Source organism: Pelecanus crispus, chromosome 11, assembly GCF_030463565.1.
Source record: "Pelecanus crispus isolate bPelCri1 chromosome 11, bPelCri1.pri, whole genome shotgun sequence".
Taxonomy (NCBI): domain Eukaryota; kingdom Metazoa; phylum Chordata; class Aves; order Pelecaniformes; family Pelecanidae; genus Pelecanus; species Pelecanus crispus.
This window is the reverse complement of record NC_134653.1, coordinates 261932-286251: the sequence shown is the minus strand read 5'-3', so window position 1 is coordinate 286251 and position 24320 is coordinate 261932. Positions and strand designations below refer to the sequence as shown.

The 24320-nt window shown below is 47.9% G+C and overlaps 1 protein-coding gene across 1 annotated transcript; it reads left to right on the top strand.

Annotated features, from left to right (window-relative positions):
• Positions 1 to 129: 129 nt before the first annotated feature.
• IL21R (interleukin 21 receptor) lies at positions 130 to 23656 on the top strand. Its single transcript, XM_075719106.1, has 9 exons — positions 130 to 193; positions 9975 to 10049; positions 13330 to 13435; positions 14093 to 14289; positions 15582 to 15733; positions 16148 to 16325; positions 17507 to 17603; positions 18418 to 18499; positions 22742 to 23656. The coding sequence occupies exons 1-9, from the start codon at positions 130 to 132 to the stop codon at positions 23654 to 23656; spliced, it is 1866 nt and encodes a 621-aa protein (XP_075575221.1).
• The last annotated feature ends 664 nt before the right edge of the window (positions 23657 to 24320 follow it).

The following is a 24320-nucleotide window of genomic DNA, read 5'->3' as shown; positions in this document are numbered from 1 at the left end:
AAACAAGGATCCAAGAGGCTCAAGGTGAGGCTCTTGCCACAAATAGCTGTATGCCAGCAGCAGAGTTCTGGTGTTGGTGCATCCCTGCGAGCAGAGATCTGGGGACCAGCTGATGGATGTTGGCTCTAAATGGCTCAGTTTCTGCCAATCTGTGTGAAAGGAGCACTGAGTTCTGCCAGCACTGCTGACTTAGGTGAGCACTGTGGGAATGTGTGATGGACTTGCTGACCTTGCTATTTGAAAGCACAAACACAGAAGGTGTGACCTGGGACCGGTCAGAGAATGGCTGTGACAGGGGACAGTGGAGAGGATGGGACACATCAGCTAAACAGATGAGGAAAGGCTGATGCTTAGTTTATGAAGCTGCAGGAGCCCAGCTGTGGGGCAGGGATCTGACAAATATATGGAGGGAGAGTACTGCCTGTGGGCTATCCAAAGAGGTCTAGGCTCTCAGAGGAGGGTGGTGTGGAGGCTGTACTGGGGAGAGCATGCTTTCCTGTGGGCTGAATGTATATGGTGCAGTGAGGCATCTGGGGAGATGCTCTGGGCACGTTTTGCATGGTGCAGATGAGGGTGGTGGGTTTGAGCCTGAGCAGAGCTGTAGGTTTCTGTTCCAGATGGTCAGGGTGAGTTCACAGGCACAGTCATTCCTGTTTCTGTTAACCAGCATGTGTCTGGTGATTTCCTAAGAGAAGATACAAGCCTCTGCACGATCCCCTCCGTGTGAGCAAGACGTACGTAGTCACAGCTCTGTGAAGGTAAGCCCTTTTCCTCTGGCAGGAGCCAAAGTGATGTCCTCCTACTACAGCCTTCACGCAGAGTGGGCTCAGGCTTGATGTGTATTGGGGAAAACAAGAGGCTGAGCCCAATGTTGGTGGCTACAAAGAGGCAATGGCAAAAGGGAGGCAGGAAGGCAGGGTGCTAGGGTCTCTGTAGGTGGCACTCAGCGTTCCCCAGATGGAAAGCAGTGCACTCCTTCCTCCTCTGTGCAGCATCCTGTGTCAGCTCGCAGGCCGCCAGCTGGGGGGCTTTGTTGTTTTTCAATCTGCTGCTTTGCTGACTAACACCTCCGCTTTCTGCCTGGCTCATTCATATTTTACCCCATTTCCTGAGCTTTGAGGTGGTTTCTTCTATTGCTTTCTCTTCCAGTAGAACACTGTTACTCATGTCTCAGCTGTTCTTCTGCCATTTTTTACTCATTATTTATCGTAATGTATGACTATCTTCCTCCTAAATGTCATCAGCCAGTAAAGGTGCCTTCGACCCTAGAGTTATACCAGGTCTGTATCTTTGACAATGTTGAGAATATTGTTTCAATTCCATTGTGACGGGAAGAAAATACAGAGGTAATACTGTTTGCAGGTTGTTTTTTTTCCCCACATCATGAACTTGATATCTGTGTGTCACTAATTCTCTCCTCTAGAGAAAGGAATTGTCGCTCTGATTGTTATTTCCTCTGTGTGTATTTATTCTTGCTGATAAATATATACAGATGTTGCCCTTCTAGTCATGGCAAAATGCTTTTGGGACATCAGTAACTTTAGCAGAACCTACCAAGCCTTCCCTGGTGTGCTCTTCACACTTGCTTCTTGGTGAATATTGCCCCTGCAGGCTGGGCTGAGATTACAGCTGGACGGAAGTAGTTGCTGCTTATCTCAAATCCACATAAATCCATGGCAATCAAAGTGCTTCAGGTGCCAAAGTGCTTTACCTGGATTCAGGTATACGGCTGGATTCAGCTGCCCTGAAGTGCCATGCAACCTCAGGTGTAGAGGAGCCAGTGCCCACACAGCACAGAATAGCTCTAGAGCTGCGTGCTCTTGGAGATGGTCACTGCACGCTGAAGCTCACTGACTTGCTTTGTTCCATGCAGGAGGTGTATCTATGGACTGTGCTCCAGGTGGCAACAGGTATCAGGGCTTCTAGGGATCCTGCATGTGTGTCCTACATCATGACTCTTCCCAGGCTGGATGTGGTGCATACAGTCCCTCTCGGTCAGTGGGAGAGATCTGGTGGGTCACACTGTGCTGGGCTTCCCGCGACTGAAGAGCTAGGTGTATGTTAAGCATTTTCTCTGCAGGGGCAAGACTACTTATTGCTCTCCACATTGCAGCACTTGCACAGTTTCACATGTGCACTTACTTGCACATACACACACGTATAGGCACAGTGCTAGATGACAGAAGAGAATTGGTCATTAAGTTTCAACACATCCATGCACTATGAGCTATTCCAGGCCTCTGGCAGGCCCTTAATGTTCTCTTGGCTTTATGCTTCACCAGCAGTGAGCATCACAGAAGGGAAGCTGTACACATCTGAATTTTGGCAGTCAGTGAAGGATAAACTTCCTTAAATTAAAATTAACTATCTTAAAAAAAGAAGTCCCAACTGCCACTGCTGCTGTCTCCTAGGGCTTGTTACCTACCTTCAGTCCTACCTCTCTTTCCTTGTCTCTGTACAGTAAATGCCTCCATGCCCCTGACTCGCCCTGGAAAAAACCAGATGTTTTGGACCATTCAGGCAGGGGCAGGTGGCTCTTGACCATGCTTGCCAGGTCATTGCTGGTAACTGGGCTGGCCCGTGTGCTGGTTGTGTACTGTTATAATGTGCATGGAGAAGATCCTGTTACTTAGCCCAACAGCTATTCCTCATCGTGTTTGGAGCAGAATCTCTGTGAGAGACCAGCTCTTCCTTCTGTATGCTTTGTGGATCGCTTACAGGTGTGGTGTTAGGCCCAAGCTTCTAGAACAGACTTGTCTCAGCTGATACTGCCTATGGGTTGTGGAGATTGTCACTGTTGGGTGCAGTGCGGGATAGCACAGGGTCAATTAGGCTGAGCAGCTAGGCTGGATGTTTCCCAGGCAGTTGGTAATGTTCTCCTCTTGTGAGGATAGCAGACCAGGACAGTGGTGCAGCTTTTGCTCTGCGGTTATACAGGACTCTCCAAGGTGTGCTAGCACCATTATTTGTGCAGAGGAAGGAGGGAGGGGGCAGCATGTGTGATCAGTCCAAAGAGTGATAGTCTGGCAGACACATGCCATGCTGCTTTTAAAACATGCAATAATATGCACTTGATATTACAGAGCTAATTTTTTAAAACAAGAATACTGGTGGTACTCTAAGACCAACTGCTTTATAAATTGAAACGTATTGCACCTAAATGCTTGTTTTTCTCAAACTTAACTCATTAAAAATGGAAAAAACCACTTGTTGCACTTAATATTTTCTGTATAACTGCTTAGGCTGCAGTTTTCTGTATTATTATCCTTTTGTTGTATATTAACTGAATCCCATGTTAGCTTTTCTAATAGTTTTGCTTTAGACCTGCTGGCCTGCGTTATGGCCCAGAATACCCTACTTCCTTTTATAAAAACTCTGTCATGTTGTTAACACTCTTACACCTGGGAACATCCCCTGACATAGTGACACCTCGCCTTGTTCCTGCCTATATATCGGCACAGAAATCAGAGCTGCTCTCTTTTGCACTGTTATTAGTTGTTTTCCCATGGCTGTGTATTCATTGCTCCAGACTGGGATCAGCAGTCTTTTAAGTCTGGATTTCTCCCTTTCAAACAGATGTAACGTGTGCTGGAAGCAGTAAGCTCCTGATTATTTTTCAAACATCTTATCAGTACATGAGAGAGAGACAGCTGCCGCTGCTGAACGTGGAGCTGGGACTTTCAGTCTTGAGCATCTTCTGACAACCTTATGCCCTCTATGGCCTGCAATTGCTGCGTCCTTGCCTACATGAGGGACAGGATTTCTTTTGTTCCTTAACTACTATAAAAATGTCCTGTACTTAGACTGAGCAGCCATGGCTCTCCCATATCTGTAATTTCCCTTATAGCTATCTGAGGAGCCCCGAGGTCTGGGTAAGAGCTGGCCGCTGCTGGCTGGCTGGGTTGTGCTGTGCTATGCCAAGGCTCTGCGTCTGCTCTCGCTGTGTGGTGGGTGCAGTAGGGGTGGTGGGCTCTTCAGCTCAGCACGTCTTGGGGCTGAACATAGAGCCTGCTCACACTGCACCCAGCTGCTTTGTGCCCGCTTCACTGCTGCGGTCTCCTCGGGTTATTCCAGCTCCTTGTTCTTTATCCTCCTACCACACTATGCTGTGTGTGCCAAGTCCCCTCCACAGTGCTGCTCCTTTCCCTCTTGCCCAAGAACACAAGGAGCATGCATTTTACTCCTTGCAGCCCCTTTTAAGGTACATGGAGGTGAGTTGACCTACCCTCCCTCAGTGTCAGCCTTGCAATCTGCGGAGCCCCAGCCCAGGCACAGGCTGCAGGCATGAGATCAGGGTTGGGGTGAGCCCCTCTACCTGTGCAGGAGCCAGACCACCTCCCTGCCTGCGGTCTGAGGGTTGGCGCTGTTGCCCTGGTCGCAGGGGCCGTTTTGGGGACAGGTGGAAGCAGAGTGCAGGGTACTTGGCTGTTTCCTACGTGGTACACACTGTGCTATATAGTTAGGCTTAACCATTTAGTGCCTTGACACTGATGCCTCCCCGCTGCAGGGCTCTAACTCCACCAGCCCCACTATGACCTTTTAGATCTGAGGCTTACCAGTTTTTATCTGCTCTCCCACCTTTTTCTCACATAAGAGTAAGAGAGCAGAGCAATACAGTAAGAAATGCTGTGTGGGTGTTTGGACCCAAATTCATTGCCTCCTCTGCTCACCACATCCTTCTATCAGCACAGTAATACCGATACAGTGGTGACGTCAACCACCATTTATCACCGTATTCCAATACGCTATAGCTCTTGGTCGTGTACAAGTAAGCTTTACTTTTACTCAGTGCTGATGAGATCCACCTGCTTTCCAGCTCTTGCGCGCGTGTAGTGTCTGCAGTCACAGTAATGATTTAGCCAGGCCAGCCATGGGAGTGTTGGAGGGTTGAAATGGACAGCTGAAAGGACAGGGCAAGGTAATGTCCATGTTTCCACCAATTTTCCCTGCTGCCAGTTTGTTACTGCTTGATACTGTGACTTTGCTGTAAATCTTTCCTATAGCTGATGTGGCCGTTGTGCCCCTGCTGTCATTGCTGTTGGCCTCTACTGGACAGCTAGAGAATCCTCCTGTCTCCCTGTTGCTTTAGCTTTGTGATTAGATGGCAGTGTACACCAATAACGAATTTTTTTCAAGAAAGCAGCTTGGTTTTTGCATATAACTGATCGACTAGGAGACTTCCACTCTTTTTTACTTGGGTGTAGCTATGACATTTATTTTCTCATGCTTGGAAATACCAGGGTTTTTTTTAATTTTACTTAAACTGCATTCTCAATTAGGCGCTTTTTTTTTTTTTTTTTTTGGTGGGAGTTTTGTAAGTGCATACATTTCCTGGAGACACTTCAAATTGTAAGCTTACACTGCATCCATCTTTGGCAGCTTATAGCACCATATTTCCAGACCCTTAACAAAAACAATCTTTGTAAATGTCTGTGTCTGTATTGGCCCTATTTCCTATTCTCTGGTATATTAGAACCTTGTAGCATCATTTACACATGCACATCTATATGAATGGCTAATCAACTTTATTGCTGTGCTCTCACACGCTGTTCCCTAGGATGCTACAGAGTTTGCAGCAATGGTGCTTAGCAGCTGTACAATGCTTGACATTTTGTAAAAACTAAGTAACTGGGTTTCAAGGATGCATGAAGCTGTCCGAGTTCCTATTTCACGTTCAGAGAAATTGAAATGAGGTGGTAGAAAGGACTCTTCTAATGCCAGACAGGGAATAAGTTCCTGCCTCTGCTTGTTGCCCACTGCTATTCTTCCCTCCAAGTGAACAATCACATGAGCAAGGTGCTGAGAGATGGAAGCAAATGGGAAGGGTGTAACAAATGGAGTGATGTAGGAAAGGCGAGGGTCTTAATCATCAGCTGGGATTGAGGCTTGCAGAGGGCCTGACTGGAGGAAGCTTCAGAACAGGGTCTGCTATACATCTTTGTGAAGCCATGAGGTCTTCCAGCCATCAAAGACCACAGAGACACTGCTGCAGAGCTGCATCTTTCCCAGCTCTTCTGCACACATGTCCACATCTTGTCATCACAGCCTGGAGCACAGCCAGGAGGTCAGACACACATAGCACTGACACTTTCTGTGGTGCTCTCGGAGGTAGCAGTCCTTCCCCACCACACTGAGGTAAAAGAACTGTGTACGAAGTGAAGGTGGTAAGTGTTGGACTGATCTGTGGGCACTGGCAAGGGTAAGAGATGGGACGGTGGCGTCCCAAGTGAGGAAGTATTGTCTCCTTGCTTTACCTGTGTTAGCAGATCCTACTGTTTTTCTGTCTTATTTCTGCTAGCGTGCTCTTATTTAGGAAGCTTCTTGCTAGATTACAACCCTGTATGTTTAACTCTCTCCAGTGTGTAATGGCAGCCTCTGAATCTCCCTAAGACATCTTCCTGATGAGCTATTTGGGCTTGTTGACTTTTTCCTGTTCAGTCCTTCCTGTCCCATTGGATTGATGGTATTATTCTCTGAGCAGAGGAAGGCAAATAGGGAAGGCTTTTTTAAAGAAACCACTGTCCAGTAGCTAAACGCAGCAAAGACTTTCCTTGCGTTGCTCTGTCCATTTAGGCAGGAATGGGGGTAAAATGAGGGAGCTAGAGAAATATCATGAACGTGAAACACTGGGGGCACTGCCAGTTGGATTCTGAAACGAGCAGTGGGTCTGTGGAGCTCTCTGGGGGCCCAACCCTTCCTTCCTCTGCTGAAGAAGAGGCAGCGAGTTGCCTTTCTTGGCCTTACAGGGTGGCCAAGACTGTGGAGCGTGACAGTCACAAAGTAAAGTGATGCTGAGATGGGCTTCTGCAGCAGGGCTCAGTACCAGATGGCACTTGTCCGTCCTGCAGTCCAGAGCGTGTGCTGGGTTACGGTCATGAGAGGGCATGAAGGCCCGAGGAAGAACAGCAGCAGCCCTGGGTACCGTGTGCTCTCTCAGGGTGGCAACAGGCCCGTTTGGGCAGGTTGTTGGCATCCTAAGATGGGGGACCCCTGAATATTCTGAGCCCAGCAACAATAGGTTCTAGGTATTTTGCAGGGAGAAGGACGATTTAAAAAGGCAGTGGACAATTGCATGTATCATGTCTCTAGGGCTAGTGACCTCTAGGCCTCAGTGGCTGGATCATTCAGCACAGCTGTTAAATGTGCTGCAAGGAACAGGTCCCTCAATGCTCGGAAGTCAGGAGCAGGTGCTGCATCAGCATCAGGAGGCTGCCCATCTCGAGGGTGTCCGTTTTCATGGTGCAGCCAGTGTTAGCATGAAGTTGGGTAAGCAGGTTTCAGGTGGCAGGATAACAGGGTGCTTCTTCAAAGGCATGAGAATTTGGAGAAGAGCAATGGAAGGATGGCTGGGATCGCAAGGTGGGATTAGACAGTGGGCTGTGTCTTGGTAATCTGGGACTGCACCACCAGAAGTAGTGGTAATGACAATAGTTATTATACAGAGAAAACTTGGAGAACTGGAACCAGAGGGGTCAAGAAAAGGTGTTTCCTCAAGGAAATGTATGATGCAGAAAGAAGGGCTGGAGTGTGGGGAAAGAGTTTCTGTCCTGCCACTTGCAGCAGACGAGGGAGACTGGCAGGGTGCCTGGGGCTCCTTGCTGAGCTGGAGTCTGTGCTTCATCTGCAGGATATGTTTGGCAGGAAAGGAGGGGCAGCAGCAGCAGCATGGCTGCTCGCACCACAGGGCTGAGGTGCTGCAGCCATGAGGTGTTTGTGGCACCTCCTGAGTGAGCCTTGCTGATCTCATGTGGACACTGTGGTGCCTTGAGAGCAAGTCTCTGAGCTCACGTGGGGCTGCAGGGGCTTTTTGGTGGCTGCTAAATTTATTTTGCTTTCATTATTTGAGTAAACTTGGGGAATTTTTAAACACCACAAATGTTCCCCAAGTGGGAGAGGCCTCACTGGCACTCCCTCTGCTGAGTGACTGTCTGGGCGTTTGCTGCTGGCGGTGGGGGAGGCACAGGCACCCCAGGACCTGGGTCCTGCATCTGGGTTGGGGCAACCCCTGGTATCAATACAGGCTGGGGGATGAAGGGATAGAGAGCAGCCCTGCAGAGAAGGACTTGGGCGTACTGGGGGATGAAAAGCTGGACATGAGCCAACAGTGTGCTCACAGCCCAGAACTCCAACCATATCCTGGGCTGCATCAAAAGCAGCGTGGCCAGCAGGTCAAAGGGAGGTGATTCCGGCCTTCTGCTCTGCTCTGGTGAGACCTCACCTGGGGTCTTGCATCCAGCTCAGGAGGCCTTGGCACAGGAAAGACCTGGACCTGTTGGAGCGCGTCCAGAGGAGGGCCATGAAAATGATCCAAGGGATGGAACACCCCTCCTATGAGGCCAGGCTGAGAGAGTTGGGGTTGTTCAGCCTGGACAAGAGAAGGCTCCGGGGAGACCTTATTGTGGCCTTTCAGTATTTAAAGGTGGCTTGTAAGAGAGATGGGAACAGACTTTATAGCAGCGCCTGTTGCCATATGACAAGGGGTAATGGTTTTAAACTAAAAGAGGGTAGATTTAGACTAGATATAAAGAAGAATTTTTTTACGGTGAGGGTGGCGAAACACTGGCACAGGTTGCCCAGACAGGCGGTAGATGCCCCATCCCTGGAGGCTGGATGGGGCTCTGAGTAACCTGATCTAGCTGAAGATGTCCCTGCTCATTGCAGGAGGGTTGGACTAGATGACCTCTAAACGTCCTTCCAACCCAAACAATTCTGTGACCTGCACCAGGCCCTGCCAGGAGCTCTGGGTATCTTCTGGTGGCTGTAGCTTGCTGCCCAGTCTTCACTCCTATCACTTTCACAGGTGCCTCTGTGCAATCTAGGGGAGGGGGTTTTGCAGAGCCCTGGGGCTCTGCAGAGACACTCCTGTGTGTCCAGTCACTGGCAATGTTGCTGCTCTGTGGCATGGCACGTGGGCCCTCTCTGCTGTCTGTGCATCCTTGCAACTCACTGCCAACAGAAGTATGTCCCAAAAATAATACAGGTTGCTTCTCCAAAGTCTTGTCCCCAGGCAGCCTAGTCCATTTCAGAACAGCTTCAGAAAACAGTGCTGGAATCTGTACTGGGTATCGATAACCAGTACTCTGCAGGGAGCTCATTTTACGTCTTTCTGCGCACATCTGTGTGTTTCTGTAAATGTTAAATACTGTGAAAACACAGCCTTAATGTGTTATGTCGCTTGAGGGCCCGATCTTGAAGCAGGGGCTGTGGGCTGAGGAGTCATTTGTATGTGATGCTGTTTCCTCATATTGTTGTAAACATCCTGCTGTCCTCTCCTCTGAAGACTTTCCTGTAGGTTCTTTTCACCAAACTGCATCAGGACAGCCTTCCCCTGAAGTGAGTGCTGTATATCATTCTCTTCTGTGCCACATGGGAGGCTGTTATTTTTTTTGTCTGGTCTGCCTTCCTGGAGTCCCTTAACTAGATTAAATATTCTGTGCTTATTTAACCATGGATAGGCCAAATCAATGAGTTCTTACAAGCCTTGCTCATACAGACCCACAGTGACATTCAGACTCTATTTGACTAATCCACTGTACAGGTGTTTAAGCCACAGCAATGTCACTTTTAGTTGCAAGCCATTTCAAGTTGCAGGAAACCGATGAAAAAAAAAATGGGTTAGCACTTAACCCAAGTGCCTTCCTGTTGCATGGATAGACTGAGGCTGCAGTCACTTTGCTGCTTTCCTTGTGCACGTGCTGCTGGCAAGGAGCAGAGATTTCACTGACCTGGTTTATGGCCAGCTGGCAGGGCTGTTGTTGGGTGCCCCCCCCCCCCCCCCCCCCCCCGCCCCTTAGCCCATGGAGTAGATACATACAGGAAAGCTGAGATTACTTGCCTAAATTAGGCACTTTACTCTTAGACATTTAAATGAAAGAAAGATTAATTCCACCTCAACCTTCAACATATGAGTAGATGGCTGAGCTGAACTTTTAATTGCTTGTTTGGTTTTTTGGGGGTTGTTTTGTTTTTTCCAGGACATCCAGTCAGAACCAACATGAGGAACAAACTGTGGCTCCAGAGTATTTCCTTCTTCCTTTTATTCCAGTACAGTAAGTTCCCAGATATCTCTTCCGGGCTGTACACCCACAGGATTTGTCTTGGTGGCCATTGACACGGGCTGTGCTGAGATGTGCATGGCACAAGGTTGCCATGGGACAGCAAGCACAAGATAGGGTACTGGGGGAGAAGGTTCCATGGAATAACGAGTTATGGAAGAGGTTCCTCGGGCAGTGGAGGACGGACGCAAGAAGGTGCATATCTGGGCAGAGCTCAGCCAGACTGCATACCACTCCAGGGAGCAGCACCAGTGGGGAGAGTGCAGGAGTAGTGCCTGCCTGGCATTGAAATGTCTCCTGCTGACATTAGAGTAGGATTTCCCTGAAAAAAACCCCTTTGTCATAGGAAAGGTTCTGGTGGCTGAGACCAGGATATCCCCAGTGTTTATGGCTGCAGTTGGCAGGCCAGCCAGGGACAGTGGAGTGAACCTGTCCTGGTCTGAGTCCCTTTGCTCAGGACTGCCCTGTGCAGTCACTCCCCCTTTCTTGCTTGTTCCTACCCGCCATGCAAGCTTCAGCTGACTCAGAGCTGACTTTCTGAACAAGTCAGCTGGACAGAAAAAGGCAGCAACAGTGTCTGCAGGGAACAGGTGCAAGTTTAGCATTTTACATGCGGCTTCTACGCAGAGCATTGCACCTGCTCCAAACCTAAATTAACAGAAAAGATTAATTCAGAGTTATATCTTCCCACCATACAGGACCATTGTGATGCCTGGTCTGAATTTTGTGTAACACAAGCCAGGGAGTTACCCCTTTACTAATTTCAGTTTGGACCAAACCAGATCTTAAAAGTATTTGATTTTTGCTTCTGAAGTTGCCAAGGATGGACAACTCGTCCTAGATCTAACTGGGTTTAGGACACTTAATTATTCCCTTCCCAGTAAAAAGCTGTCCCCTTCTTAATTTCGTTAACAGATTCTTGCCCAAAGATACACTTGCAACTTACCAGCTACCTAGGAATAGTACTCCATTTGACTGATTAACATAATAGTATAGAAGAATGCTAATTAGCAATGCTTATTAATACTTGCTACTGTCTCTAAAGGAAAGCAAGGGGTTTATAACCCTGTTTTTGTAGGAGAGTAAAGCTAGGCTAAGGGAGAAAAACTATGTTGTTCAGGACTCTGGAGCAAACAGTGCTTGTACCAGGGCCCTCAGAAGAGCCTACTAAGGGCTTAAAATGAAAAGTTAAAACTTAATGAAAATTTTGGAACAAAATTCTGAAGTCGGTGTGAAATGAAAAAGTCAAAATGAAACAAAGTGACAACCACATACTTTGAATTACTTACAGTTTAATAAAGCATATGTACACCCTTGGGGCCAGTCTGTTGCAAGCATCCCCAAATTTCTTCTGTTGCCATCCTGACTCTTTGGGGGGATGGGGCGGGGGGGTGGGGGGTGTCTTGTACACAAATCTGAGTGCTGCCCAGAGCTCGTGAAGGGAGAGCAGCGTGTGCTCTGATGCAACAGGACTAGGAAGAAACTTTTGTGATGAGCGCAGTCAGTGGGAAAAGTTGGACTTCCTTTTCTTTTGACCTGGTCTAGAATTAGGCTGCACCCTCTACTGAACATGCCTGCTGTGCATTGTGATGGTAAATGCAGACACACCTTGTTTGTGAGGACTGTTTGATCTGGAGGGTGGAACAGATGTTTCTGGTCCATCAATGCACACATTGCCTGCATTCCATGTTGATTGTTCTCTGCATACAGCATTCTCTTTAACTGTAAAATCAGGCATTGTGGTTGTTGAGCATATCATGTAGGCCTGCTTTCATCTTATGCAAACAAGTCTTCTGAACACAAAGCATGTTCAACAAAGGGAAGGTAGGAAGCAGGGAGTGCAGATTCTCTGTCATTCTGCTGCTTGCCTGGATAAAGGGAGGTGAACTGGCAATATGGTTAGTATCTGAGGATTCGGGTGCCTGATGGCTGTGAAGTAACAAGTTCCCATCAGCCTGGGGGCAGCCCTGATGGTAGGGGAGGATCCATGCTTGATTTAAGCATGGATGTAACAACCTTGAGATCTTCCCCTAGATTATGACAATTTTATTCCCATTAAAAAGGATTGATACTGTACATGTAAGAGATGGTAGTCACTGTAGTAGGCATGGTTTGCACCGGCATGGCATCCTGCATCCCCTACAGGCCTTTCCTCACTCAGTTATTCCCAGCGTAGTAGCGGTGGCTCTTGTCAGCCCAAGGTGCTGTCAAGAGAGGACGTGCCAATGCAGACGTTTCTCACTGTGCTGCCATCTTCCCTGCCTTGAAATCTAGGGAGATAACTTAAGTGTGTTATGCATAGAACAACAGTGCTTTTGTACAGTACGTATCGGATACTGATACTTGAGCAGGGCCCCTGCAGAACAATCAAAGAGCATAAATGCTGCTTTGTGACCACTTTCAAATTAGCTCATTTTCTTAATGACCAGCGTAAATCATAGAATCATTTAGGTTGGAAAAGACCTTTAAGATAATAAAGTCCAACCATTAATTAAATTCTACAATTGCCTCTCAAGTTCTCTTTAGAAGTCTATTTCCGTTTAAGTGATTAATTATGCCTATCACTTTAGTATCAGAATGTTTTACAGAAATCATAGTAACTACAAATTTCCAATATTTTTTTTTGCCAAAATTCCATGAAAAGCATACTCTGAGCTTTTGGAGCTGGACATAAAAAGTATCGATGCTGCAGGTATCAAGCTGTAGAAAATAGTAAGCAGAGAGAATGGTCAAGAAAGAATTGCTAAAATACTAATTTTTTAAAAATGTGCTAAGTGCCATGTAGATGTCAAAACAAAAACCAGACTAGCAAAGAACAGTTCTCAATTTAAGAAGTGGTATCATTAAAATGTTTGAATATGCTACTGTTTCTGATTGGGTTATCGTGCCTCTTTTGTGTGCTGCATAAGTTAGCACTCCTGCAGAAATAATAATGTGACTCTGCTGTAGTGACTGTATAAGAGAGGACAGAGATAAGTTTGAAAATTCAGTCACGATTTGGGCATTTCCTGGAATTTTGGCATGCCATTTGCTCCTACAGCATTTTTAATAGTTTTTGTTGTTGTTGACACTTACCTTGCTGTCAATGACTTGCCTCCCTGTAGAGATGGAATACATCTTATGCTCCAAGACTGGAGACTTTTGGGGGGCTGGCACAGAGTGGTCTGTTCCCTTCAGATTTAGTGGGAGCCCTGAGGACTGTGTGTGTTGATATCAAGTTCTGCTTGCTTCATCATGCAAGTTGATATTGTGTTTTCTCTTTCCAAACCTACAGCTACGTGTTGTGAAAACCTCACTTGTTTTGTGGACTATGTACAGACCCTGTCCTGTATCCTGAGAAATGACTTGGGTGCCAGTTCGTATAACCTCACTGCAACATGGTACGTCTCAGTAGGATGAGCAAAGTGCAGCCAGCAGGAACTTCTAGCATGGTCATAGCACAGTGGTGTCCTTCTGTCCTCTTTGTTAGGTAGAATTCTTGCTCTTGCTGCTGTGCTGGTTTTTGCTTGGTACTTCACACTCCAGTTACCAACTGGCTCCTCCCCTAGCAAAGGATCCCTGGTTCCTGTGTTCACTGACTGCGCTGCTTGCCACTGACTGCTACACTGAATTTGGCTTCCTTGGCATTGTTTTCTCTCCTGCCCTGGGAATACCTTGCCCTTTGCTGCTGTTAACAATGGACTTTCACTTGTGTGCCCTGGCAGGGTTCACGCAGCTTGTCCAAGCCCAGTATGGCTGCTGTTCTGCCCCAGCAAGGAAGTGGGTGCAGTCCTGGGCTGTGCAGCCCTCATGAGCACCTGTCCTTTCCACAAACACTTCAGCATTGCTTGCCTACTTATCTCAAAGATGCTCAGCTGAGCAAATAGAAGGGGGGGCGGGGTGGGTAGAATCTGTCAAAGTTCAAAGATAAATTTTTATTTGAACATGCTGCCTCTTTTTTTTCTTATTAATTTCTATGCCTGGTGGTTCAGCAACAGATTAGTCCAGCTACAGCATGTGGTAGATGTGGACTTGTCTGTTTGTTTTGGTGGTTTTAGGGTTAATGAGGAAGATCCAGAAAATACTGTGGCTGCCTGCAATCTCTTGCAATTCTCCAGGAACACCAGTCACACGCAGTACATGTGCACTGTGGACATGACTGTGCTCATGGCAGATAACAAAGTCCAGGTGGATGTTACAGAGATGGCTGATGGGCAGCACGTGATTTCTAAAGGCTTTTATATGGCAGAGAACGGTAAGTACAAAAATGGTGGATTTGATAAATACAGTCTGACTTTATGCCTATCTGCTAGGATAGTCTGGGCAAGGAGTGAGTGTGGCAGCTAGTGGTGGGGGGCTGTGTTTGGTGTGCAGTCATCTACACAGAGCGCTGTGCTCTTATTGTTGCTGTTGTAAACTACAGAAACATTTATGCTTGAGGCTGAGCTTAGAGCTGGCTTGGCCCCAGCCTTTTCATGGGGAAATTCCTTTTCCCCATGGAGCAGTAGGTGATAAATTTCTACCTTAGACCAGTCTTGTACCTAGACTATGCAAGTGTTTGTTCTTGGCTAGAACCTAAAGGGCAGGAGGAATTCCTTTAATTGCAAATGCCACAAATGTCCTCACAGGAGTCCCAGAAGGCTCTTGCAGTGGACACCTGAACCAACGTGATGTTATTGTGGGTGGCACAAGGTGTCCCAGACACAATGGTGGTGGCACTTCGCCTTTCTGGGGCAATTCCTAACCATCTCTTCTGCATGAGAGGAAGACTGGGTGCCATCATATAGTTGACTTGGTGGAATGCTGGTGTGTTCTGAGTTGTGCAGCAAACTGTGAAGAAAAGGGGTGGTTAGCCAGGCAGACAGGTACCATGTGGGCATATGAAAAAGGATTTTTCTACTTGGATTCTTTTGAAATTAAACTTTACATGAGAAGTGTCATCTCTTTGACAAATGCTATAACATTTCAGGAAAGCCCCCTACCCCCACTGACACACTGTAAATTGGGTAGTGGTGCGTTGCATGTCTCCTAGATTGCCCCATACAGAGGCATTGTAGCTCAGTGATGGACCCTGCAGACTAGTGCTGGAGTTTGCATTACTGCTTTTTAATATATGAAAACATCCTGCAGGCAATACAATAGCTTGCCTTTCAGGCACTTCTGACGCAGGGATTTGCACTGGGTTTATGCAGTGTCTGCTAGCGTCAGCTTTTCCTGATGCCTCTGTTACCCTGAGGGGTATTTCCCTAACCATGCGAGCGACCCTGACTATACAGAGTCCTTCTGTGTCACGAGAAGAACAAGGTGCTCTACTGTTTACATCTCCCAGGAGGTATTGGCCCCTTGTGCTATCTTTTCCTGCCCCTTGGGTGATGTGATGAGGAGGTTCAGAGACGGACAGGAATGTTGTGGATGTTGTCCTGTGTAGGGGGGCCTACCCCTGCCAGGGCCATTTTGCTCTCTACTTGCTCTGCACTGCTGATACCATGCTGGGCCACCTCTTGTCTGCAGTAATGTTATGAAGAGTAATACCATCCTGTCTTCCAGTCAAACCGCAGCCTCCGTTCAATCTGACTGCTGTGTTCTCAGATGGTTACAATATTTCTTGGGAAACTATCTACCAGAGCTCTCCTTTCTACTTTTTGAATGAGGAGCTGGAATATCAGCTGCGTTATAAGAGAAGGACTGACACCTGGGAGGTAAGTGAGATGTCGGTTTACCATCAAGTAGGATGTACCAGCAAAGAGGAGGCCAGCACAACCAGGACAGGAGTGCTGGTGTGGAAGAAGGGTTTTCATGGTGTAGAAAAGGTGCCTCTTTGCTTGCCTGGACTGACAACAGGCAAAACCAAAAAGAGAACTGAGAAGCAGAAGCTGTTTGAGAAGTACTAGATCCTGTGGGGAAGGCTGATAGTTCATTTGCTTCTGATGCGGTGCTGCATGGAAGGATCCCCCAGGGCCCCATGCAGCTACTGACCAGCCAGAGCATGTCTCTGCAGAAACAACATGAAAGCAGAGGAGATTACTTTGCAGGGTTCCTCACTGTGCAGCAGTGAGGGTAAGGTGGGAGCAGTCACTCCAGCCCTGAGTGTTTCGGTGTTTAATCATTCACAGACTCAGAAGACTAAAGCTGTCCATGAAGATAAACGGACGCTGGTGGTCCTGCCATGGGAACTCCAGGCGGACACTGAGTATGAGTTCCAAGTGAGAGCCAGAACCCGAGAAGACACTGGCTACCATGGATTTTGGAGTGAATGGAGTCCTCTGCTGATGCTGAAAACCAGGCCTGCCGGTACATACTGCCAGCTGTCCTTGCCCTTCCAGTTGGTCCAACGCAGACAATGCTTCCAGAACTTTAATCAAATCTAATTTATTAGAACAAATTCTAAATAGTCTAGTAAAGACAGGCATGTTTGGCTTGCTCACTGAGTATGTGAACCCCAGGCCTGGGCTGATACGTGCTGTCTGTATTGACCTTCTCACTGTGCTGGAAAGTCCGCCTTTCAGCATGGCCCATGGGAAGAGGGTTTGGTGGGGTTGGCTGTAAGTTTGGGTGCCACAGCAGGAGTGCAGCCTCTAGCTTCATTTCCAGTGTCAAATGTCCAGTGTCCTGCTTGCAGCTTTTGGAAATGGGGGAGAGGTAGTAGAGGTGCCTCCGGTACTGGGGGTTAGTATTGCCTTCAGCTGAGGAGAGAGGGGAGCCTGTTCTCAGGGCTAAGTTCCGTGTCTAGACTCTGATGTTTGGTAATGCTGGGCAAGGGTATTTTGTTTGGTAGCCACCACTCCCACTCCACAGGGAGTGCGCAGTACCTTATGCACAGAAGTACACTGGTGCTTGTCATGGTGGAACAGAGGCTATGAAAATAGAGAGTCTTTGTTCAAATAGAGAGGGCAGGATGACTGTGGTCAATGTCAGCTGCAAGTGCTGAGCTTCCCTTCTCTCACTGATCTGCAGCTCAAACTGAAGTATTACATGGTGATGTGGCAGCAGGGTCAGGCTCCATTTGCTAAGGGTTATCCGAGTTCTGAGTCTCAAAGGTGCTTCTCTCCATCACAGGCAGAGAGCAGCCAACAAGCATTCTTCTAGTCAACACCTTTTCTTCACACGTCTCTGGCCAGCTGCACTCTTTTTCACTTATGGATCATCTGTGGAGGTGTCCCTAAACCAGGAGGAGTCAGAAACACCAGGGGTCTTTGTAGCACAGAGCTGCCCTGCCCCAAGCATGTTGGCTGTTGGTCTGTGGTGCAGCCAGGCCATAGGGCAGCTGATACATGGCTGCCTTCATTGATGCAGTCTTCTCTGAGCATCCTTATTCAGACCTCATGTCTGGAGTGCTGGGCCCCAGGTGACAGCCTCAGTGTCCCTAAGAGAAAGTCTGGGGTGGGAATTGAGGGTGTTTCCTCACCATCTCCTGCTTATTGACCGGGGTAGAAATGCAAGGTGAGCCTGAATGACGCTGTCTCTTTCTCCAGCAGTGACACAGACAGCAGGCATGGGATGGCTGCTGCTGTTTGGTGTTGTCGTGGCAGTCGCTGCCTCAATCACAACCTTTCTGGCCAAACAGAGGAGGTAAGAATGCTTCAGGAAGCTGGAGTAAATGCTCCTATTCTATCTTGCTAAAGATGGGGTGTTCACATGCAGCCTTCTTTGCATCTTGTATATCCACGTATGGACACAGCTGTGGGCCTGTGAGGGCCAGCAAAGTATGGTCTCCAGCTGGTGCACTGCCAAGAGTGCCTTGCTTTTCTCTGGGGCTCTGCTGCCGTTCAGCTGGTTGGGACAAGACACTGGCACACGGGGACTGAGCAGGGGCCACTCAGCCTCCTGGGCTGTTCTCCTGGTCCTATCTGTGCTCTGCAGTTGCCAGATGGGAGCAGTAGCCAGGGCTGGCCTGCCCCTTTCCAAAGCTGACACAGGCCTCTCTCCTTTTTGGAGCATCGCATGCCCTTGCAGAGGGTTGGGGTGCACACTGCCACAGAGGAGAGGCTGGGCTGGTGCAGCAACAGGGCTGGCACAGTCCGTGGCCACAGAAGAAGTGCACAGGGCAGGGTCCTGGCCTGAAGGTGCAGACCACAAGCCAGCCCAGCCTGAGGGGAAAATGCATTTCCAGCACTTGGTGCTTTTGCAGGAATGAGAAAATTGGAACCTCTTTCCTTAACATGAATGATGTGTGCGCAAGGACTGAGGCCCCAACCTCCTGTGAGGCTCGCAAGAAAGGCCATTAGATGGCTCTAACAGCACAAGACATCCTTGCATCCTCAGCCACTTGCTAACTTGTGAGACCGGGCAGGTGATTTCAGCTGCTTGAATTGGATCTGGAGATGCCTTGCTTTGCATCTCTAATGTACGCTTAATCCTGAAGCCTTTCTCTTTTCTCTTACAGCTTGTGGAAGAAGATGGCTTGTATCCCAGACCCTGCTCCCTTTTTCAAGCCTCTTTACCTGGTGCATAATGGAGATTTCAAGGTATAAATGGGCTACAGAAGCAAATGGAGCACATGACAAAGCTAAACTAAAAGGCCTATCATGCTATTCTGGGCAAGGGATTCTCATTAGGGCAGTGGGAGGAGGAGTCTGTCTCAAGGGAATGCCAAAAGACTCCAGATATGAGGCCCAGAGCTCTCCAGTGTCTGTTCTGTGCCACGAAGGCCTCTGTCACATCTGTGCTGCTTATTCCCTGTAGGTGCTGTCTTGGTGGGTGAGCTGAGCTCATATGTGATCTGTGAAGCCTGGGAACCTGAAGGGAGTGGACAAAGGGATACCAGGACAGTAACTGGGATTTTTCCAAAGCTCCAGTCCCATGCTGCCATCAAGGCCATGGAGCAAGCAGACTTCATTGTAGAGCCAGATCTCCCGCTCCAGCCTCTGTAGTGACATGAGCTCAACATTTAAGCCTTGTAGTTCTCTCTGAAGAGCCACTCGTACAGACAAATAGCTATGCATATCATCCTGAAAAGATGGCTACAGCTTTGGGGGCAAATAACTGCTGTGTGATAGTACAGTGCAGCTGCCTCCCTATGAAGGAAGTGTCTTTGAGTAACTTTGCCTAGCCCTCCCAAATTCTCATTTAACACCAGCCAAACTTGCCCATGTGATGAAATGGTTTGCAAAGACTGCAGAGTTTGCTGGAATTCTGAGGATACAAAAGTAAAAGAACATCGAGCATCCATAAATAATGGTTATATTAAACTGAAGAGCAACTCACAATGCCATTATCAAACTGTAAAAGTGCTGGCATGTGAGTGTGGACATCACTGCCTATTTATGAATAAGTTAATGTTATTACAGCAGCACTGGTCAGAGACACTTCAGTGTCTGCTTTTTGTTTCTTCTTTTTCTTAGACCCTCTGGGAGAGGGACACCAGCTGGGCCCTAATGACCTTCATGTACTTTCCACTGTTGTATGGCTGATGTTTGCAATTAGGTTAAGCAAGTAGTCTTGGATGGGTGCCATTCAAGCTGAAGCCTGCAGTGACTGTCTCGCTTCCTTCCTGCCTTCCTCTTTCAGCCCTATTATGGCTTCCCATGTCTGCACCAGAGGGGTACTTGCGTCCTCTTGTGAGGCAGGTGGCACTGGTTGCTCTCAGGGAAAGGAACCAGGACCAGGTGGACTCAGTGCAGGAATTCCCGAGTCACAGGCTAGCGCTCACAGTGGAAGTGAAAGCACCCTGCATACCAAGAGCCACGCTCCTCTCGGGGTGAAGCCATGGGGTTCTGTTCTGTGGGAACTACACTCTTACTAGTTTCTAGCTAGGCCGTTCAGTGCTGCTGAGAAGGGAATGAGCCTCAGTTGCTAAGGCTGAGTTACTTCTTAATAAATTTGCAGGTTAAAGCAGTTGTTGCCCACACAACCACAGCACAAGATGCACAGGCAGGGGGTGTCAAGAGGATGTGGTGGCATCACTAATATGTGAAAGGACTTGTCATTTTTGGCTGGCAAGAAACCAATTAATATAGGGCTCATTCAACTGCATCCTGCCTGCATCAAAGCAAGTGCTTAGGTTATGTCTGTGAATAATGATCAACAAACTACAATAGTAATGCTTTGCGGACAACAGTCCTGGATTGGGTAGGAAGCAGCGATAATGTTAGAAGAAAAGTTAGGATGTTTACTCTTGTGTGTACATGGGTCCTTAGATTCACGTTGGGCAGGAATGTGCAAAGAACTGTCAAGAAGGAATAGGAAATATTCTGCCTGCTCAATTCTAAGAAAGGGATTTCTTGCTGTTTCTTCAAATAGCCTTTTGCACCTTAGGTGCCTTTCTGTCCATTACAGCTTTAATAATAAGCTCCTTGGAGCTTAGGTTAGAAAGAAATTAAAACACACTTGGTGCTTCGTGCGGTAATGAAGATTTTTTTCCATACTCTGTGTCAGAGGGTAATAAGCTGTGTCAAGCTGTTCTCTTCCCAAATACTTTGCTCATGTTTAGTTAACACTGAGTGCAGTTTGAGAGAGGAGGCTGATAACGATTAAGGCAGTCTGACAGCTATGGCAACACCCAGCTCTCATGCAGCACTCTGTCAGAAGCCTTCACAGTGTTTATGGAGCTCAGCGTTGTTGCCTATTTTATACAGAGCAGAAAGTGGTGTACCTAGAAGAGCCTTGACACAGCTCAGCCGTTAGGCAAGTGTCAGGGAGTAGAACCAAGTCTTGAGTCTGTGCTGTGCCCAGCCTCTGGACTGCAGAATCCTCTTGTAGGACTCACTGATGTTCATTAGTGGCACATGCCTAATGTTTGCTGTGATCTGGGTGTCTGATTCGGTGACTTCTTCAAAAAGAACAGAAACTTTTACTTTGTTCTTAGATCAGAGAAACCCAGAGGTGCCTTTACTCCCAGATGTGACTTAATGCAAGGGGCTCGTGATCTAGAGATAATGCATAGCACAGGGCAGAATGTAATACTAATGGTGATACAGAAGGGCAAAATTCAATGTGTGGTGCTCCCTAATCGCTGGAGTAAGTTATCTGCAGCAGGCAGTGGCTACAGCTCTTTGAGGTCCCCATCCCCTGCCTACTCCGGCTTCTTCCTTGTCACTGAGAAAAAAGGCTGGTCTGGGGTGTGGTTGCATACAGAAGATTGGGAGAAGCCTTGCCCTGACCCCCTTCCCAGGGAACTGAGGTGAGGGAAGTGACAGAGCAAGGCTGTATGTGTGTTGGGTGCAGATGCAGCACATAGGGGGAGAAGCAGTGTCCAGGACAAGAGGGCAGGGGAGACTTGGTGGCTTGGAAGGGAACCTCTGGCTGATGCATGAAGAACTGCTGCTATGGATTGCTGCTTGGATTTCTGTAAAGCGTTCAACAGTCCCCCACAACATCCTTCTCTCTAAATTGGAGAGATATGGGTTTGATGGGTGGACTGTTCGGTGGATAGGGAATTGGTTGGATGGTCACATCCAGAGGGTCGTGGTCAGTGGCTTGATGTCTACATGGAGACCAGTGACAAGTGGGGTCCCTCAGGGGTCCGTACTGGGACCGGTGCTATTAAATATCTTCATCAATGACATAGACAGTGGGATCGAGTGCACCCTCAGCAAATTTGCAGACAACACCAAGCTGAGTGGTGCTGTTGACACGCCAGAAGGATGAGATGTCATCCAAAGGGACCTGGACAAGCTGGAGAGGTGGGCCTCTGTGAACCTCATGAGGTTCAACAAGGCCAAATGCAAGGTCCTGCACCTGGGACGGGGCAACCCCCGGTATCAGTACGGGTTGGGGGATGAAGAGATTGAGAGCAGCCCTGCGGGGAAGGACTTGGGCGTACTGGGGGATGAAAAGCTGGACGTGAGCCCGCAATGTGCGCTTGCAGCCCAGAAAGCCAACCGTATCCTGGGCCGCATCAAAAGAAGCGTGGCCAGCAGGTCGAGGGAGGGGATTCTGCCCCTCTGCTCTGCTCTGGTGAGACCCCACCTGGAGCACTGCGTCCAGCTCTGGGGCCCTCAGCACAAGAAGGACATGGACCTGTTGGAGCGGGTCCAGAGGAGAGCACAAAAATGATCCGAGGGCTGGAGCACCTCTCCTATGAGGCCAGGCTGAGAGAGTTGGGGTTGCTCAGCCTGGAGAAGAGAAGGCTGCGAGAAGACCTTATTGCGACCTTCCAGTACTTAAAGGGGGCCTACAGGAAAGATGGGGAGAATCTTTTTAACAAGGCCTGTTGTGACAGGACAAGGAGTAATGGATTTAAACTAAAGAAGAATAGATTTAGACTAGGCGTAAGAAAGAAATTTTTTACAATGAGGGTGGTCAAGCACTGGAACAGGTTGCCCAGAGAGGTGGTAGAGTCCCCATCCCTGGCAACATTCCAGGTCAGGTTGGATGAGGCTCTGAGCACCTTGATCTGGTTAAAGCTGTCCCTGCTCACTGCAGGGGGGTTGGGCTAGATGACCTCTAAAGGTCCCTTCCAACCCAAAGCATTCTATGATTCTGTGATGATTCTATGGGCAGTGGCATTCTTTGCAGCACAGAGAAAACTGCAAAGCCAAGCAAACCTCTCAGAGCTAATTATTTTCAATTACTTGAGTCAGTTCTCCTGCAGCTGCCTGTGTCTGGTAATAATAGCATCTCATACCCTGCTATTTTGGAGGAGTCAGTGATTTTAGAGTTTGACTTGCCTCTAAAAGCATAAGAACTTTAGTCATTTCTGAGGAACTTCAAACCTGATGATACTAACATGTCTCTCTCTCTCAATCCCTGTACATCCTTTTATGCAGAAGTGGGTCGGTGCATCCAACAAGAAAACGACCTTCGATTTCTTTGAATGGGGAATGGTCCTTCCAGAAGTCCTAGAAGTTTACACTATGCGTCCTTCCAACAGCACTTCACGGGAGGAGCTGCATGAGCTGAGAAAAGATCTGCCTTGCAAACCCTGTGTGTCTTGCCTGACTGCCCCAGGTCAGGATAGCCAGTCCCCGCTGTCTAGTGCGAATGGCAGCAGTGGGACTCAGGATCGGTCATACGGGCATTTGTCCATTGATACTGTGACTGTGGCTGACGAATTTACACCTTGTAACTGCCAGTACAACTGTAACCGTGTGTACAGGGGACATGAGCATACCAGTGAGGAGGACAGTAGTGCTAGAGAAACTGGTTACCCCAAGGTTAATGTTGATGATGAAGACAGAAAGATATCCAGTGACTTGCATCTGGCTGACCTGAGCACGCAGGACAAAATACTTGCTTCAGGCTCTGTGTCCACAGACCACCTGAGGAGTACAAGTGTCCCAGCCCACCAGCAAGTAGAAAAGGCTTTGGAAGGAGGCATGGGGAGCATCCTAGAAGCCCTTTGTTTGCAGCCTAATCAGTGGGATTTGGAAAATGCAGCTTCTCTACCTTCTCCTGATGGTGAAAGTGTTTCCTACAGTGAAGGCTCCTGTGACTTCTTCCCTCACATCACAAGGCCTGGTGACAGTTACCCTATGATCTGTGTAGATTTGGACACTATTGATAGTGGCTTTGTGGACTCGGACTGTGGGAGTCCAGTTGACTCTGAATTTGAGCAGAACAGTCAGACCAACTGTGGGTCCATCCCTCTTGAGCAGATGGGGGAGGACTTTCCACGGAGCTATGTCAAGCAGTGGGTCTCCTGTCGCTCTGATGGCCCTGTCAATGGGACACAGGCAAACTAAGGACTTGATGTTGCTTTGCAGAGTGTAGGGCCTTTTTTGTACTGTGCCAGGAGCAAAGTGTTAGCAAAATTCTGAAGAGAAACAGTTTACTTAGTTGTATGCAATAGAGCTTACACAGAAAACTGTTAGGCCCATAGAAGTGTATGTCTACTTTTATTGCCACTTATCCTGTTAATGTCTCAAACTTGATGTGACTGGTTTTTTTTTTTTTTTTTTTTTAATCCTAGGTCAAACCCCCTTATAATGGCAGAAAAAGCAACAGTACCTTGAAAATTACCCTTTAGCTTATGTAGATGTGCAAATTTTTTGGACAGTAACCTTACAAAGAGTATAAAACTTTAAATTCTTTTCCCTGGTATTCTCACATGACTTGAGAATGTAATCTTAGAAGCATAACCCATGGCAAGCATGTTTGTTACATTAAAGTTCCCCTACCCTTTCCAAACACAGGTGGTGTTACTTTTCCTAACATCTTTGGTTCTTTAAACCCAGCTGTAACAGTTTGTTAATTATGGAGGGTCCTAGCCTTGTCCATCGGGTATGATCAAAACCAGTTCTCTCCTAATCATCACAGAACTGTGTGTCCAAGAGATCAAACACAACTCAGGTTTCGGGAAGACTTTACCTTTCCAGGTGGAGTCTACAAATGAAAAGTCTTCAAACA

What these genes read in the sequence shown, in the direction of transcription:
- IL21R (XM_075719106.1), top strand. Translation starts at nt 130, where the DNA reads ATGGCTCAGTTTCTGCCAATCTGTGTGAAAGGAGCACTGAGTTCTGCC. An exon ending in TGCCAGCACTGCTGACTTAG is followed by an intron (nt 194 to 9,974) that starts GTGAGCACTGTG and finishes TGTTTTTTCCAG; the next exon opens with GACATCCAGTCAGAACCAAC. An exon ending in CTTTTATATGGCAGAGAACG is followed by an intron (nt 14,290 to 15,581) that starts GTAAGTACAAAA and finishes CCTGTCTTCCAG; the next exon opens with TCAAACCGCAGCCTCCGTTC.